The sequence below is a fragment of the Bufo bufo genome, chromosome 4 (genome assembly GCF_905171765.1).
Source record: "Bufo bufo chromosome 4, aBufBuf1.1, whole genome shotgun sequence".
Classification (NCBI taxonomy): domain Eukaryota; kingdom Metazoa; phylum Chordata; class Amphibia; order Anura; family Bufonidae; genus Bufo; species Bufo bufo.
Genome location: NC_053392.1, coordinates 420,695,861 through 420,712,991, shown reverse-complemented (window position 1 = coordinate 420,712,991; position 17,131 = coordinate 420,695,861). Strand labels below are relative to the sequence as shown.

Genomic DNA, 17,131 nt, shown 5'->3' with positions numbered 1-17,131 from the left:
CTCGAACAGTAACATTTCCAACCAGCTCTGCATCATTCGAAATTACCAGAACCAACAGAGCATTGCCCCTAGTGGGAACTTCAACAAATTGGCCCATAAAGTTGTCCTAAAGTTGAGGAATCTTCCCCTCTTTGCGGCTGAGGCAGAAACATGACCTCAGTCAATGTCTGGGAAGTTAAAATCTCCCATTATGACCATTGTACCAGCCCGTGCAGCCAGCTCTATTTGGTTATACAGTTGAGCTTCTATCTCCTCTGTGATGTTAGGGGGTCTATAGATTACACCATGTATTATTTTTTTTGTGTTTATATCCCTTTGAACTTCCACCTATAATATTTTTACATTCTCACCACCTGCACCCACAATTGCCTCTTTAACACTTGTCTTCAGATCACTCCTCACATACAGGCACACGCCACTGACTTTTCTATTGCCCCTGTCTTTCCTAAATAGTGTAAAACCCTCAATATTGACAGCCCAGTCATGTGAAGAGTCCAACCATGTCTCAGCCACACCAACTACATCTATGTGTTCTTCAAGTACCATAGGCTCCAGGTTCCCCATTTTGCTTTCTAGACTTCTGGCATTTGAGAAAATACATTTTAAATTACTATTACCTGTAAAGTGAATATCCAGGATTTTTTGGTTACCTTGGTTGATGTTTGTATGTAACAGGTTCTTGTAACCAGCAGCTCTATTTTTCATCGGTGTACAGTTCTGCCCAGACTTCTCCCTACTTTCCTCACTAATCCCAGCCCACACTAAATCCCCACTGTCCCTTCCTATATCCCACTCTCTATCTACACTATCGACCCCCTTATTAGTATGATCCCCCCACCCTCCCCCAAGATCCTAGTTTAAAAACTCCTCCAGCCATCTAACCATTTTTTCCCCCAGGGCAGTTGCAGCCTCCCCATTAAGGTGCAGCCCGTCACTACTGTAGAGCCTGTAACCAAAAGAGAAGTCAGCCCAGTTCTCCATGAACCCAAACCCTTTCTTCCTACACCAGTTTCTGAGCCACCTATTTAACTCCCTATGTTCCTTTTGTCTCTCTGGTGATTCTCGTGGCACTAGTAGTATTTCTAAAAACACTACCTTGGAGGTCCTGGACTTCAGCTTCTCTCCTAGTTCCCTAAAATCATTTTTAAGGACCTTCCACCCCCCCCTGACTGTGTCGTTGGTGCCAATGTGTACCATAGCCGCCGGGTCTTCCCCAGCCCCACCCTGCAATCTTTCAATCCGATCAGCAATATGCAGAATCCGAGCACGAGGAAGACAACACACTGTTAGGTATTCACGGTCTCGGCGACAGATGTCTGTCCTCCTAATAATAGAGTCCCCTACCACCAGCATCTGTCTGGCCTTTGCTGCACTCCTTTTCCAATCCTTCCTGCAGCGGTCATCTTCCTGGTTGCTGCTGCAGTGTTGCTGGCCCTGGACTTTTATCCTTAATATAATACTCCGCCTAGCAGAGACCCGGTACGTCACAGAATCTAATGAAAAACGCCCTTGCCCTGTACGATACAGTGCAGGGCAAGGAAAAGCATTGGAGCATAAAATGCTCCTATGCTCATCTCAGAGGGGCTGCCTGGGTGAAGAAGGGGATATGTCCTGGTTCAGCTCTGAACCCAAACCCTTTAAAATGCTTTTCTATAGTGTTCACAATAGTTATAATGTCCACTTTAGTTCTCCACGTAGTTATAATGTCCCGATAGTGCCCCCAACAGTTAAAATAGTGCGCCCAGAACTTATAATACTCTCTATAGGGCCCTAGTAGATATAATGTTCCCCTAAAGTGCCCCAGTAGTATGTTTCCCCAAGGTGACAAAGCACAAGAAAACAAATACTCACCTTCATCTGTATAAATAAGCTAGTACAATTAACAAACCCAAATAAATTTGTGAGTGCAATTATGCTTACCTTGGAGAGTTGTGAGAAGTAACAACTGCTATACTTCATGTATGCTGATTGGAGAGGCTTGCTGACTGGACTTGGTTGGCCACCTCTGGATGGTTAGTGGCACTATCCAGAGGTGGAAATGACATCAAGGTAGTGGAAAAAACAACCTGTATCTAGCACTTCCTCTTTTTAAAACACATGGATTTTATTGGAAGCAAATAAAATAAATACCGTATATAAGTATTCAAGTTAAAAAAGTGACCATAAAAATGGTATGTGGTATTAAAAGTCCAGATAAGCACGTATACTTTTACACCCTGTGCCCACATATTTCACAATAGGCTCTGGTTTGTTTATACCCTTTATTTCATTTTTATTTACTTTGTTAATTTCTATATTTACAGAGGCATATAATAGGCATCATTTTGCCTGTACATATTGGCCCTGCTCTCATTGTGATCCCCATTTGCTCAGGATCCCCTATGACAATTTCCTTTATTACCATCATGCCTGCAGACAAGCGCTCCCGATTAGAGCACTACTCTCTTAAGTACCAGCCCCTGAACATAGTACAGCCTGACATCTAGTTACCTAGGCGGCACCGAAGCACTCACCAGACGAACTCTCGTGCACAGCAACCACTAGTTCCAAGTTAAGTTCCGTTGCAAATACGCAGAGCTGCGTTATGATATGGCCTGGCGTCCTGTTACCCACTCCACTAAGTGCTTCCATACAGTAGCTGTTCAGCCTGTTGCAAGCACTGCACGGATCTGCTATACCCACACATAAGAAATGATCCATTGGTTCCTTCTGATACATTTGATATTGAGATCTTTTGCTCTGAATTGTTTACATACAAATGTTACACTCAAGTTTTCCCTTGAATGATTTGCATTTGACAGTAGCTCCACACCCTTTTGGGTGGTCCTAGAACCTTTTTTGTGTCTGTTACCTTTAAAGGTGTATATATGTGTGCCATGCCACTTTCTTTGACAGTCCTGTATCTGAAGTAGGGCCAAAGTCCCGAAACACATTATCTGGACTTTTAATAACACATACCATTCTATGTTATAAAAAAACAGTTAGGAACTGCTAATCCACCCTCTCTTACTGGGAGCTGAAGCACTTCTCTCTTTAACCTAGGAATGGCACCTTTCCAAATAAAATCCCCCATATAACTATCTAATAACCTAAACATTTTCTTCGGCAACCTCATTGGGGCATTTTGTAAAACATACAGTATTTTTGGGAGAAAAATCATTTTTATTAAATTCACCCAACCCTGAATTGACAACGGTAATCTTTTCCAGATATGTATTTTAGTTCTAAGTTCTTTTATTAAGGGGAGTACATTCAATTTTTCATATTCTTCTATATTTCTAGAAATTTGTATCCCTAAATATTTGAAACTCTCGTGTTGCTCAAGCACATGCACCCTTGAGCCATTCTATAATTGCCCCTTCCCTAATAACATCATATGGGATTTCCCCCAATTAATGTTTAAGCCAGAAAAAAAACAAAGTTATCTATTATATCTATTACTCTATTAAACTCATCCCCAGTCTTGTGCATAAATAATAAAATATCCTCAGCGTACATTAATAATTTTTCATTTCCTTCCCCATATTCAAAACCTTTGAACTCCCTATCATTTCTTATCATACATGCCAAGGGTTCTATTGCGATAGCAAATAATAATGGGGAGAGAGGGCATCCCTGCCTAGTGCCCCTATAGAGGGCAAAAGGAAGGGACAAGCTCCCATCCACCATCACCCTAGACCTCGGGTTGGAATATATGTTGAATCCATCTTATAAATCCCTCCCCTATACCAACCCTTTTCAAAACTGCCCATAAATACTCCCACTCGATACAATCAAATGCCTTTTGGGCATCCAATGAAAGTATGGCTTTCTCACCGATTTCTGTTTTATTAGCTTCGATGTTAAGGTACAGCCTTCTTATATTTGAATATACAGTTGCAAGAAAAAGTATGTGAACCCTTTAGAATGATATGGATTTCTGCACAAATTGGTCATAACAATAGACAATCACAGTCTGCTTAAAATAATAACACACAAATAATTAAATGTTACCATATTTTTATTGAAAACACCATGTAAACATTCACAGTGCAGGTGGAAAAAGTATGTGAACCCTTGGATTTAATAACTGGTTGAACCTCCTTTGGCAGCAATAACTTCCACCAAACATTTCATGTGGTTGCAGATTAGACGTGCACAACGGTCAGGAGTAATTCTTGACCATTCCTCTTTACAGAACTGTTTCAGTTCAGCAATATTCTTGGGATGTCTGGTGTGAATCGCTTTCTTGAGGTCATGCCACAGCATCTCAATCGGGTTGAGGTCAGGACTCTAACTGGGCCACTCCAGAAGGCGTATTTTCTTCTCTTTAAGCCATTCTGTTGTTGATTTACTTCTATGCTTTGGATCATTGTCCTGTTGCAACACCCATCTTCTGTTGAGCTTCAGCTGGTGGACAGATGGCCTTAAGTTCTCATGCAAAATGTCTTAATAAACTTGGGACTTCATTTTTCCTTCGATGATAGCAATCCGTCCAGACCCTGATGCAGCAAAGCAGCCCCAAACCATGATGCCCCCACCACCATACTTCACAGTTGGGATGAGGTTTTGATGTTGGTGTGCTGTGACTTTTTTTCTCCACACATAGTGTTGTGTGTTTCTTCCAAACAACTCAACTTTGGTTTCATCTGTCCACAGAATATTTTGCCAGTACTGCTGTGGAACATCCAGGTGCTCTTGTGCAAACTGTAAACGTGCAGCAATGTTTTTTTTGGACAGCAGTGGCTTCCTCTTTGGTATTCTCCCATGAAATCCATTCTTGTTTAGTGTTTTACGTATCGTAGATTCGCTAACAGGGATGTTAGCATATGCCAGAGACTTTTGTAAGTCTTTAGCTGACACTCTAGGATTCTTCTTCACCTCATTGAGCAGTCTGCGCTGTGCTCTTGCAGTCATCTTTACAGGACGGCCACTCCTAGGGAGAGTAGCAGCAGTGCTGAACTTTCTCCATTTATAGACAATTTGTCTTACCGTGAACTGATGAACAGCAAGGCTTTTGGAGATACTTTTATAACCCTTTCCAGCTTTATGCAAGTCAACAATTCTTAACCGTAGGTCTTCTGAGAGCTCTTTTGTGCGAGGCATCATTCACATCAGGTAATGCTTCTTTTGAAAAGCAAACCCAGAACTGGTGTGTGTTTTTTATAGGGCAGGGCAGCTGTAACCAACACCTCCAATCTCATCTCATTGATTGGACTCTAGTTGGCTGACACCTCACTCCAATTAGCTCTTGGAGACTTCATTAGTCTAGGGGTTCACATACTTTTTCCAGCTGCACTGTGAATGTTTACATGGTGTGTTCAATGAAAAAAAGGTAACATTTCATTATTTGTGTGTTATTAGTTTAAGCAGACTGTGATTGTCTATTGTTGTGACTTAGATGAAGATCAGATCACATTTTTTTTACCAATTTGTGGCTAAATCCATATCATTCCAAAGGGTTCACATACTTTTTCTTGCAACTATATCGTTCTTCCGGGTATAAAACCTGTTTGATCTTCATGAATTATACCATTAATCACCTTAGAAAGCCTACCTGCCAAAACCTTTGCCAGAATTTTGACATCCGTGTTTAACAGAGATATTGGTCTATATGAACCGGGGTCTAGTTGTTCTTTACCCTTTTTTGGAATCAGTGTAATAATTGCTTCTTTCATTGAGTCTGGTAGATCGCCTATTTTTTGGGCCTCACACAATGTCGCTCTTAATTCTGGTATTAGCACCTGCGCGAAGGTCTTGTATATTTCGAAAGGAAGTCCATCACACCTTGGTGCTTTTACTGATTTCACCATACCCAAAACCTCTTCTATTTCTAAAATAGATATTTCTTTTTCCAGGTATTCCTTTTGGGCTTTAGATGTCTGTCAGGACAATCTGATCTAGATATTGGCCTAGGTCTTTTTTTGTATATTGTACCTTCGACTTATAAAGTTCCTGAAAGTAGTCCACAAAAACTTTTTTGATTCCTTCAGGTGAACTGACTATTTCATCCCTATTATCTCTAATCGCCCCAATCCATTATTTCCCTCTCAGATTTTTTACTATACCTGCTAAGATTTTCCCCACCTTTTCTCCCTCTGAGGCTAACCGAAACCCTTGGAAGAACAATTCTTTCCTAGTTCTCTCCATATGATATTTTTTTAACTTTTCATGTTCCTCCTCCCATTTCTGCTTATTATTTCCAGTGGGGTTCATTATACATACTAATCTTTCTTCTTCTAAATTTTTTTCCAATAAATTCCCTTTTTCTTTAGTAATTTTTTTCCAATAATTCACCTTTTTAAACAAAGATCCTCTTAAATATGCCTTGGCGGTATCCCAAACTATCAATCTATTAGCAGAGTTATTATTCTCCTGAAAGAAATTTTTTAACTCCACCAATATACTTTCTTTATCTGGGATTAAAGATAACCAATGAGGATTAAACTTAAACATTGGCAAATTTTGCTTTCTGTTCAAGTCCAATTCCATTACCACAGCACTATGATCGGATAAGGCCATAGGCAAATACTTTATCTTAATCCTATTTTGGGTCATTAAGTTTTTATTTCCCAAAACCATATCTATTCTTGACGACGTTTGATGTGATTTAGAATAACAAGAATACATGGTTTCTTCCGGGTTCAAATAACGCCAGACATCAGTCTAGTTAAACTCCAAGGCCAGTTTAAAAAAGTCCACATTTTGTATTCTTCCCCCTCTGCTAGACATTCTATCCCTGAGTGGATCCATTACAGCATTATAATCTTCTACCGCAATCATTATACATTCTTGTCTATTCAACATAAATCTATGCAGCTCATACAACACATCTGGCTTATATGGTGGCGGAATATATATATTTGCGATTACCATTTTAACCCCTTCTATATTACATTGTAAGAAGAGGTACCTACCACAGTCGTCCGCCTCATATGCAACACACTCAAATTTAATCTTATCATGTACCAGAATTGAAACCCCTCTAGAATAAGTAGTCTCTTTATCCTTTCTCGCAAACCTCTCACATTTAACGAGAGAATCTTAATCATCTAACAGAGGGGGAATAGAAAAAAAAAAATGAAAAAACAACCCCTCTCTCTCTTCTCCATGATACCTCCCTCCCCTCCCTTCTGAATAGCTCCCCCTCTGCTAATCAGCAGTCGAGGCAGCTCCATTACTTGCATAGAGGATCCCTCTCCCCCCTCCTACCCCACCCCCTCAAAAACACATCCTCTCCGCACATTCGTTGGCTTCTATTGGAGTCAGAAAAAATTTGACCCTTACTTTATATTCCACCCTTAGCTTTGCAGGAAAAAGCAAGCTATACTTCAGGCCTGCTTCCCTTAATCTCTTTTTTACAGTTATAAACTCCTTCCTACGTGAATTTATATCTGCTGAATAATCTGGAAAAAGTCTTATCTTTACACCTTGTATCTGATATTTTTCAGAGGTTCTAGCATCAGACAATATTGTATCTCGATCCTTAGAAAGTAAACATTTCACCAGCATATGTCTAGGATGGTCCCTTGGAACCCTCTTTTTTTGTGGGAACCCTATGTGCTCTTTCAATAGCGAACAGGGGAGAAAGGGTACCCTCCTTTCAATTCTCCTTTAACCATCGCTCAATAAATTCTATACAATTGTCCCTTTCTTCCCGTTCTGGAATCCCTACACATCTTATATTTGTTCTTCTCGATCTATCTTCTTGACTTATTCATTTTTGTTCCATCTTATTATTTATCTGTTTTAGAGATACAACCTCCTTCTCTAATTTTTCAACAGAATGCTCCAGAGACGGGATCCTTTTTTCCATCTCATGCAATCGCTGTCTTATTTTCTCCAGCTCATCACGTATTACGCTAACATCCGTTTGCACTGCCCCAATCTGTGTCACTATACTCCCCATTACATTTTCCATCCTAGAGACAGTGCAAAATAGGTCTTTCATCATTTTTACATCCATCTCTGCGGCTACCACGGGGGTTCCGTGTTCTCCCGTGGTACCCGCACTCCCGTTCTTCTGTGTCAGAACATGTGTCTCGGTATCTATTGTTTTTTTTTCTGTAAAGAACTGGAGACTGGGGAATTAGGGATCAGAAATTTGTTTAGACTGTGCTGTTTTTGCACACTCTCTAACCCTGTTACTGATCTCCTACCGCTAGCACCTGTAAGGCCGCGCTGTTCCTCTTTTTTCTTTGGAGGAATTTTTATACTTTCCTTTTCCTTCCCCCTTCTCCCCTCTCTCCTTTCCTTCCCCTCTCTTCCTCTTTCTCCACTCTCAGCTATTGCAACTATTACCCAACACTTATTTCAAAGCTATAATTAGGAATTATCTTAATTACAAACATTAAACCAGATATCCTCAAATACTATTTGCAATATGTTGGTGTATTATCGCCAAATAGTCCAGTTAAACAAGGCCATGAACTGCGCCTTAGTCCTAATATTATTGTTGTTAGGAAATAGGAAAAAAAAATGGTTAGTATATTTTCAGATGTTCGACTAAGAGTCCAGTTTAGCAAATGGTTAGTATCTTTCCAGATATTCGAATAAGACACCTGAATATATTTGGTCGAGGAGGGAGGGACGGGGAAACCAAAGGTTCACAATAGCTAAACCAGCAAGAGAGGTGCCAGCGTAATACATTGAGGGAGGGGATTAGGAATGGTTAGTCCAAGGGGTTAGAAGGGATTATTCCAACAAGCAAAATTCCAGAGAGGGTTAAGGGCAGAATCAGGACTGTACGAAATCAGTATATATGGATCAGTCCACTACATACAATACTCTACAGCCGTCTGTATATCTTCACCCCCTTTTTCTTCCTCCTTTCCCTCTTCTCTCTCTTTCCTTCAACAGTCCCCACAAATATACCAAAAGCTGCCAAGTGTCCACACAGCCTCCATTTTCCAATTTCCGAATTCCAACCCCTCTCATACCTCTGCGGCTGTATCACAGCTTCCCTATTGCGAGATGAGTCCCACTTATCCGGAAAAACACCCACTTCTCTCCTCTAAACAACCGCTCACTGGCAATGGCCTCCCTCTGCAGACTTGACTCTCAGCCAGACTTCAGGCAGCACGAAGAGACGACTTCACAGGTCGTTTTGCGTTTTGCCCTCTCCAGCACCAGTCCAGACCCCCAGCTCCCAGCCTCACTCAACTCACAGGAACGAAAGCTAGGCTGGATCCCTCCGCTCCTCACACAGAAGTAATCTCACCCTCACGCTCGAGGCATCAACGTGTCAGGATCCAGCGTCCAGCAACAGCAGGTGGACAAACAAGCAGAGGAGGGGCGGTCACCATCCAGGTATCGAGGATATCGGCGTCCACAACAAACACATCCCGGCGGCAGACAGGCGAGCGAGCAGGGGGAGGGGGGGACGGAGCCTAGCGTCAGCGTCAGACGCTCACATACTCCCGTATTCAGTACATAACATTGTTGAAGGCAGGGTAAGGCTTATTGCACACAAACGAGTACGCTCCGTGGCCATATTGCGGACCGCATTTGCGGATCCGCAATACACGGCCACTGTTCTGTGTGCATTCCGCATCACGGATGTGGATCCATTCACATCAATGGGGCTGCAAATCCAGAGATGCGGAACGGAAGCACGGAACGGAACCCTACTGAATCTCTACGGAGTGCATCTGTGGGGTTTCATCCCGTACTTCCGTTCCACAAAAAGATAGGACATGTTCTACCTTTTTGCGGAACGACCGGATCGCGGACCCATTAAAGTGAATAGGTCCGTGATCCGCTGCGGCTGCCCCACGGTGGATGTTCGTGCATTTCGGGCCGCAGCACGGCCACGGAGGCCTTAAAAAGAGATTCCAAATATACTTTATTTTAAAAATCTGTCTGGTAATCTTTTTATAGTAAGCCACGCCCCCTGAGCCCCGCTCTGCCGTGCAGCCAGTTCGTCCATGGCTGCATGCGACTTGGAGGAGCTTTAGAGAAAGCTCATCCATGCTTTTATTGTAACTGCACATGCGTTTTTTTTCCTAATCTGCCCCCCGGCGATCGCTCTGATTTGCTAGTCTGTACAGACTAGTCAATCACACAATCCTAATGCCGGCTGAAAGGTTCTGATCCCCACAGTCTGTGACTGTGGGGATCAGAACCTTCTAAAATGTGTGTATGTATAATATCCCCCCCCTTGTGGGCTCCAGCCCCCATTGTGCCCCCCTAATTTCAGGATGGCTGGCGGAAGCGCTGCTCATCCCCCTCCTGCCCCGGTCTGTTTCAGAATGGCAGAACGGTTAGCAGAGTGCCAGATATAATATACAGCTCACACTCTGCTTGAAACGTCCGACATCGGTGTTGGCACCGATGTCAGACGTTTAACCTCTTCCATGCTTCGGTCCATAGGGACCTCTGTATGGAAGGGGTTAAGAGATGGAGGGAGCTCCCTCCCTCTCCCATCGGGCTGCTGCTGTGGCAGCGGCCCGATGCTTGATGGGTTAACAGGGGGAGGGAGCTCCCTCCCCCATCGGGCGCTGTGCTGCTGTTGCAGCGTCCCGATGGTTACCATGGCAACCGGACGCCTTCACAGGCATCTGGCTTGCCTTGGTATAGCTGATCAGGCTCCTGCTAAAGGAAGGAGCCTGATCAGGCTTACTGTGTGTGACAATGCACTGCTGTACACTATACAGTATACTGCAGTGTATTGTAAACCATCAGACCCACTGGATCTTCAAGAACCAAGTGGGTCTGGGTAAAAAAAAAAGTAAATAAAGAAAAATCTCATTTCTTCTTATAGCCACACATTTATAATTGATTAAAAATTGAAAAAAAATAAAATACACTACACATGTTTGGTATCATCGCATCCGTAACGACCTGATCTATAAAAGGATCACATTACTTTCCCTGCATGGTGAATGCCATAAAAAAAGAGAAAAACTATGGATGGATGAAATTGAAATTTTTCCCACCTTACTTCCCAAAAAAGGTATTAAAAGTGATCAAAAATGTCGTATGTACCCCAAAATAGTGCCAAACAGTCACCTCATCCCAAAAAAATGAGCCCCTACATGAGACAATCGCCCAAAAAATGAAAAAAATATGGCCTTCAGAAAATGGAGACACAAAAACATGATTTTTTTTTTCTAAAATGCTTTTATTGTGTAAAGCCAAAATAAATTTTAAAAAATAGACAAATTAGGTATCGCTGCGTCCGTAACGACTTGCTCTTTAAAAATACCACACTTTTTCCGCCAAAAGGTAAATGCTGTAAAAAAATAAAATAAAAAGTGTGCCAAAACAACCAATTTTATTGGTCTATTTGCCCAATAAAGTTTAATATTGAATAATCAAAAAATATTATGTACCCAAAATTGGGACCAATGGAAATGTCAACTCTTCCCTCAAAAAATGAGCTCCTGCACAAGACAATCGGCAGAAAAATAAAAAAAAATATGTCTTTCAGAAAATGGAGACACAAAAACATGATTTATTTTCAAAAATGCTTTATTATGTAAAACTGAAACAAACAAAGTAGACATATTTGATATCATCGCGTCCGTAACAACCTGCTCTATAAAAATAGCACATGATCTAACCTGTCAAATGAACACTGTTTTGGTTACCTTGCCTAACAAAAAGCGTAATATAAAGCGACTAAAAAGTCATATGTACCCCAAAATAGTACCAATTAAACCAACATCTCATCCTGCAAAAAATGACCCCCTACATAAGACATTCGACCAAAAAATAAAAAATAAATGTCTTTCAGAAAAATGATACACTAAAACATGAAATTTTTTTCAAAAATGCTTTCATTGTGTAAAACTGATTAAAAAAAAAGTTGACATATTAGGTATTGCTGCATTTGTAACGACCTGCTCTATAAAAATATCACATGGTCTAGCCCCTCAGGTAAATGGCATAAAACTGTGTCAAAACAACCAATTTTTTTTGGTCACCTTGACTTATAAAGAGTAATATTGAATGATCCAAAAATCATATGTACCCAAAAATGGTACCAATAAAAACATCAACTCTTACTGCAAAAAATTACCCTGTGCACAAGATGATTGGCAGAAAAAATTTTTGGGGGTTTGTTCAGGGATGTCATGTAATCATTCCTTTGAAGCTGCTCCACCCACACAGCCTCTCATCAATGGGAGCATCCTATGCTGAACACATTAGAAAAATGATATGTACACGGTATATCTCTCATGATACAAATACCTTGTGGCTTTAGTTATTATCTGCGACCCTTTTTTTTTTTTAATGCATATGGTGGCCAACCCATTTAAGAATTGGAGGACTGAGACGATAGGAGGGAAGAGAAAGCGTACTACTTAACAGACATCTATGTGGAATTTAAGCTGAAATGTGTGTATTTATATTTTGTGAAGTAGTATTACTTCCACCTGAGTTTGGTGTCCATGAAAGTCTATTTCCATTTGAGAGTGGTGGGCCAGAATTGCCTATTGATGGGTTCAAAATGTGAATACTATGTACATGTTACAATATTCACCTAACTGTGCATATTGTTGTTGATGCAATGAAGTGGACACACGTAAAAGACACGAATAGAGCGGTAGCGTGCTTGTCAGTCCATCACTTAATTTACTTCTATGGGGCTGTGTTCTTTTAGTCCCATAAAGGTGAATAGAGCTCTGTTCAGCAGAGGCACTAAGCAGCATCTTGTTCTTAGGCTTGCGAGGGATCCCAGTGGTCGGATCCCCCTGCAATCCATTATTTATCACCTATCCTAAGGGTTAAGCCTTTTAAGGACTACTATAATAGTCACTATTTCTGCATTATGAGTACTGGCATTTTGTGATATCCACAGTTACATTTATCTTACTTTCCTTCAGCTAACACCAGTGATAGTGAAGATCTTTCCGGTGGTGAAAGTCTTTCAAATCTTCAGTCTTCAAAGTCTTTTTCTGGACTAACATCAAAGCATGCTAAAATGTCATCTGGATTGTCTACACCTGGAAAATATGTGAAAATCAAAGAGAGGGAATCTTTTCAGAAGGAATATAATGACCGTTTACCTAAAGTGTACAAGTGGAGTTTCCAGTTATGTATGTATAGTTTTCTAGTATTAATTTACTGTATTTTACAGTGTGTTTTTTTGTTTGTTTGTTTTTTCTGCCTGAAGAAAACATTTAAACAAAAATTTTTTGTGGAACTTCTAAATAAGCCATATACAATTGAATCCAGGAGTGGCGAAACTTTTCAGTATGGGATGTGCTATTTGTGGAGGCTGAGATTGCTGCTCTACTGTGTGGCAATAGCTGTGGGAATGGTTTATATTTAGATGCCCCAGCATATTGATAGCTGCCAGTTACTTACTAAAGTATGCATAATAGCACTGGTCCATACTCACAAGTCTCTATATGATTCACAATGAGAGATTCACTAGAAAAGTGTAGTGACTGTCACAGTAAATCACAAACCTACAGGGAGGTAGTTTTCCCATTTCTGTGTTAAAGACAGCAAGGGAACACCATGGTCACCTAACACCATGATCTACTGGTGCCAATGGTCCACTGATAGCTTGCAATCTACTATTTGGCCAGCTGTGATTTAGAAGAAACGACTGTATTACTGGTCTCTAAAGTAGATCCCTCCACACTGTGGGGGGGTCATACTCAGGAAATTAAGAGGGGAGTGATTCACAACATGCTCAAATTCATCTGTACACAAAAACTGGTATAAAGGAAAAGTTGTAATCTGCTTGCTGACAGTATCTACAAACAGCAATTAATAAAAGGCTGTGTCCAAATATGGGTATACAGTTGTACTGCATATTAATGTATAATGAAGAGGGCATACTGTATTCCCCCTGAAAAGTCACAAGGTGAGGTGCTGTATGGAGACTTCAGTGGTCTCCTTGAATACATTTAGGGGTTGGCCACTGGGAGGCAGGGAAAAAGTAAACTTCCTAATGTATTATATATAAATATATATATAGTACAGTGTAATGACGAGTACTCGCTCCATACACTTGAATGGAGCAAGTACTTATAATTACACTATGCTGCCGCTCCAAAGGAGACGACATGTAGTGTAATGACCAGGAATCGGTGCTCACATTCAGCACCGTCTCCTCTTCAAGCAGCTGATCATCGGGGGTACCCAGTGTGGGACCCCTGCAGATCTGATGTTGATGACCTATCCTGAGGATTTATCAGCAATATCTACGGCAGGACAACCCCTTAAACCCTTTCAGGACCAGGTGATTTTCGTTTTTTATTAGTTTTTTACTCACTGCTTTGCCAGAACCATAACTTTAATATTTTTCCATTCAAATAGCCATATGATGTGCTTTTTTGCGGGACAAATAGTACTTTCTAATAGCACCATCTTCCTTTGCATATGATGTAGTTTGAAGCTCTAAAAAAAATTCAGATGCAGTGAAATGTAGAAAAAAGAAAATTCTGCCACAGTACGATTACAGTGATACCACATTTGTACTTTTTTTTCTTTTAATTCTGAAAAACAGAATAAAATTATTTTTTCTTCTTTGCATCACCATATTCTGATCCCTATATCTTTTTTTGTAATAGTTTCTACGTTAATGATTAAGGACTCATTTTTTCAGTTGCTATCTCTAGTTTTTGTTTATACCATTTTTGAGTGTGCATGGGTTTTTGATCACTTTTTAAAGCCCTCCTTATTTAAAAGCCCTCCTACAGGATCTGAACATGCAGTCTTCAGATCGATTGTCCTGTAGACTGCAGTGAATTAGTATTTGCAGTCTAAGGGCTTATGCACATGAACATATTTTCTTTCCATGTCCTTTTTTCCCCTCCCCACGACAGCACCTTAGAGAGATGGCTCCTCCCCCAGGACAGGAAACCTGCAGCATAAAAAGGTGGAGCCACTCCCCCACCTCAGTGAGGTTTCCTGTCCTGGTGCGGGAGCCTGCAGTTCAGTTGTCCTGACCTGGAAGCCCTGGTAGATACCGGAGGGTCAGTGACACTAATTCCTGTTTACCTGCCTTAGAGATTTCTCGCCCACAGGTGTAGGGTTGAAGGAAGAGGAGAAAGCGGCAAGGACCAGGAGTCCGCAGTAGGCAGAAGGTGCCGGTCCCTTAGGTGAGGAGGACCGCACTATCGTGGTGAGTGTGGACAGAAGGCCCCAGTGGCAGCGCAGACCAGCCAGGACGCCACCGGACGCAGACGCGATGTGATGGCGTCATACAGGAAGTACATGGATTCCACGGCCGTGCGCTTCCGGTCAGGTGACCGGAAGTTCTGCATCCCGGCATCTTTAAACAGTTTTCAGGTATGGCAGAGATCCGGACGTTCGCATTCTTTGCGGCTGCATTCTGGGTGTCGGAGGGAGACGATAGTCAGCAGAAGTACTGTCCAAAGTGGTGTCCGTGGCATGGTGGGTCTGCAGGATACAGTGGATCTCTCAGGTGAGAGGGGCACTCGGTGGCACATGGTAACTATTTGCAATATTGGTTACATGCAGGATTACCTACTATTATGGAAGAGGAAAGGAGGTCTGAAGGCGCAGACATTGAGATCCTGCCGCCGGTATTGTGAGTTCTAATGTTTGGTCCTTAAAGGGTTAAGGCTGTTTCCTTAGATATGGGTATGTTTCTTTTTCTTAGACTGTGACTAAAAAAGTGGTTACCAAGAAAAAGAATAAGGAATGCCCTATCTGCAAATGCCCGCTGACATCTTCATACTCTAATAAGCTCTGTCAGCAGTGCATTGAGAAAACGGTGGCGGAAGAGACTCAGAGTATTCTGAAAGATTTGAAATCTCTTATGGCCGAAGTTAAAGTGTCCCTGGAAGCCGGTAGGAAGAGAAGAAGAGCGGTGAGGAAGGAGTCGGATGTGGAGTCAGAAGAGAGCAAGTCTCATTCTGTGGATGGGGACTCTGATGATTCCTCCTCTTCAGAGGATGAGGCAAGAGAAAGGAAGTTCCTATTTCCAGCGGAAGATACAGACAAATTACTAAAAGCTATTCGATCTACCCTGGAGTTAGAGGACACCAGGGAGGATAGATCAGTGGAAGATACCGTATTTGAGGGTCTTAGGGAGAGAAAGCGTAGATGTTTCCCTGTTCATAAATCTATTTTAGCGGTAATAGAGAAGGAATGGAAAAAGCCAGATAAGAAGCCATTCATTTCAAAAACCTTTAGAAGGAAGTACCCCTTTGAGGAATAGGCATCTTCATCCTGGGATAAGGCCCCTAGACTTGATGTAACCATTTCAAAAATGTCTAAGAGATCCTCCTTGCCTTTTGAGGATATGGGGTTTTTAAGGGACCCTTTAGATAAGAGAATAGATTCTTCTTTTAAAAGTTCCTGGGAGTCTTCTGCGGCGGCATTCAGACCTAGTATAGCCGCCACAGTAGCCGCAAGGTCAATGTCTCTGTGGCTGGATAGACTGGAGGGGCAGATCAGGGACAGGTGTCCTAGAGAGCAGTTGTTAGCTTCCATACCCACTTTCCAAAAGGCCGCAGACTTTATTGCGGATGCCTCGGTGGATGCGGTGAGACTGGAGGCCAGAGCCGCATCCCTTTACAATTCTGCACGCCGAGCTTTGTGGCTTAAAAATTGGAAAGGGGGAGATATGCCTTCGAAAACTGAGGCTATGTAGCATTCCCTGTGACGGCCAATTTCTTTTCGGGTCTGAACTAGACTCTTTGCTTGAAAAGGCTGCAGATAGAAAGAAGAAATTTCCTCAGGAGTCATTCACCCAGTTTAAGCAGTATAAACGGCCCTTTCGGAACCTGTCCAGATTCCAGAGTAAAAAACAGATGGGCGATAGAGAGCAGGGAGCAAGGCCTAGATCTGGGAATAAGGTTTTTTGTTCAGATCAGCCTCAGCCCGTACAGAAAAACAAGGAAAGCAATGACGCCATGATCCCAGTAGGAGGAAGATTAAAATTCTTCCTTCCTGCTTGGGAGAAGATTGCGGGAAAATGGCTGGTAGGACTTCTGCAGGAAGGCCTAAAATTTGAATTCTTGAGATATCCCGCAGAAAGATTTTTGATATCAAGATCTTCTCTCGCAATTCTGCAAGAAATAAAAAAATTTACAAACAAAAAGGTGTTGAATCCTGTTCCAGAGTTAGAGATAGGGAGAGGTTTCTATTCTACTCTGTTCCTAGTGAAGAAACCAGATGGGTCATACCGGACGATTATAAATCTAAAACACCTGAACAAATT

The 17,131-nt window shown here is 41.7% G+C and overlaps 1 protein-coding gene across 1 annotated transcript in view; it reads left to right on the top strand.

Moving 5' to 3' along the window:
* ARID4B (AT-rich interaction domain 4B) overlaps positions 1 to 17,131 on the top strand; it is a 557,657-nt gene that overhangs the window by 493,579 nt on the left and 46,947 nt on the right. Inside the window, exon 22 of the mRNA XM_040429305.1 lies at positions 12,810 to 13,022. Coding sequence (XP_040285239.1) covers positions 12,810 to 13,022 — 213 coding nt within the window. The remainder of the gene's footprint in view (positions 1 to 12,809; positions 13,023 to 17,131) is intronic.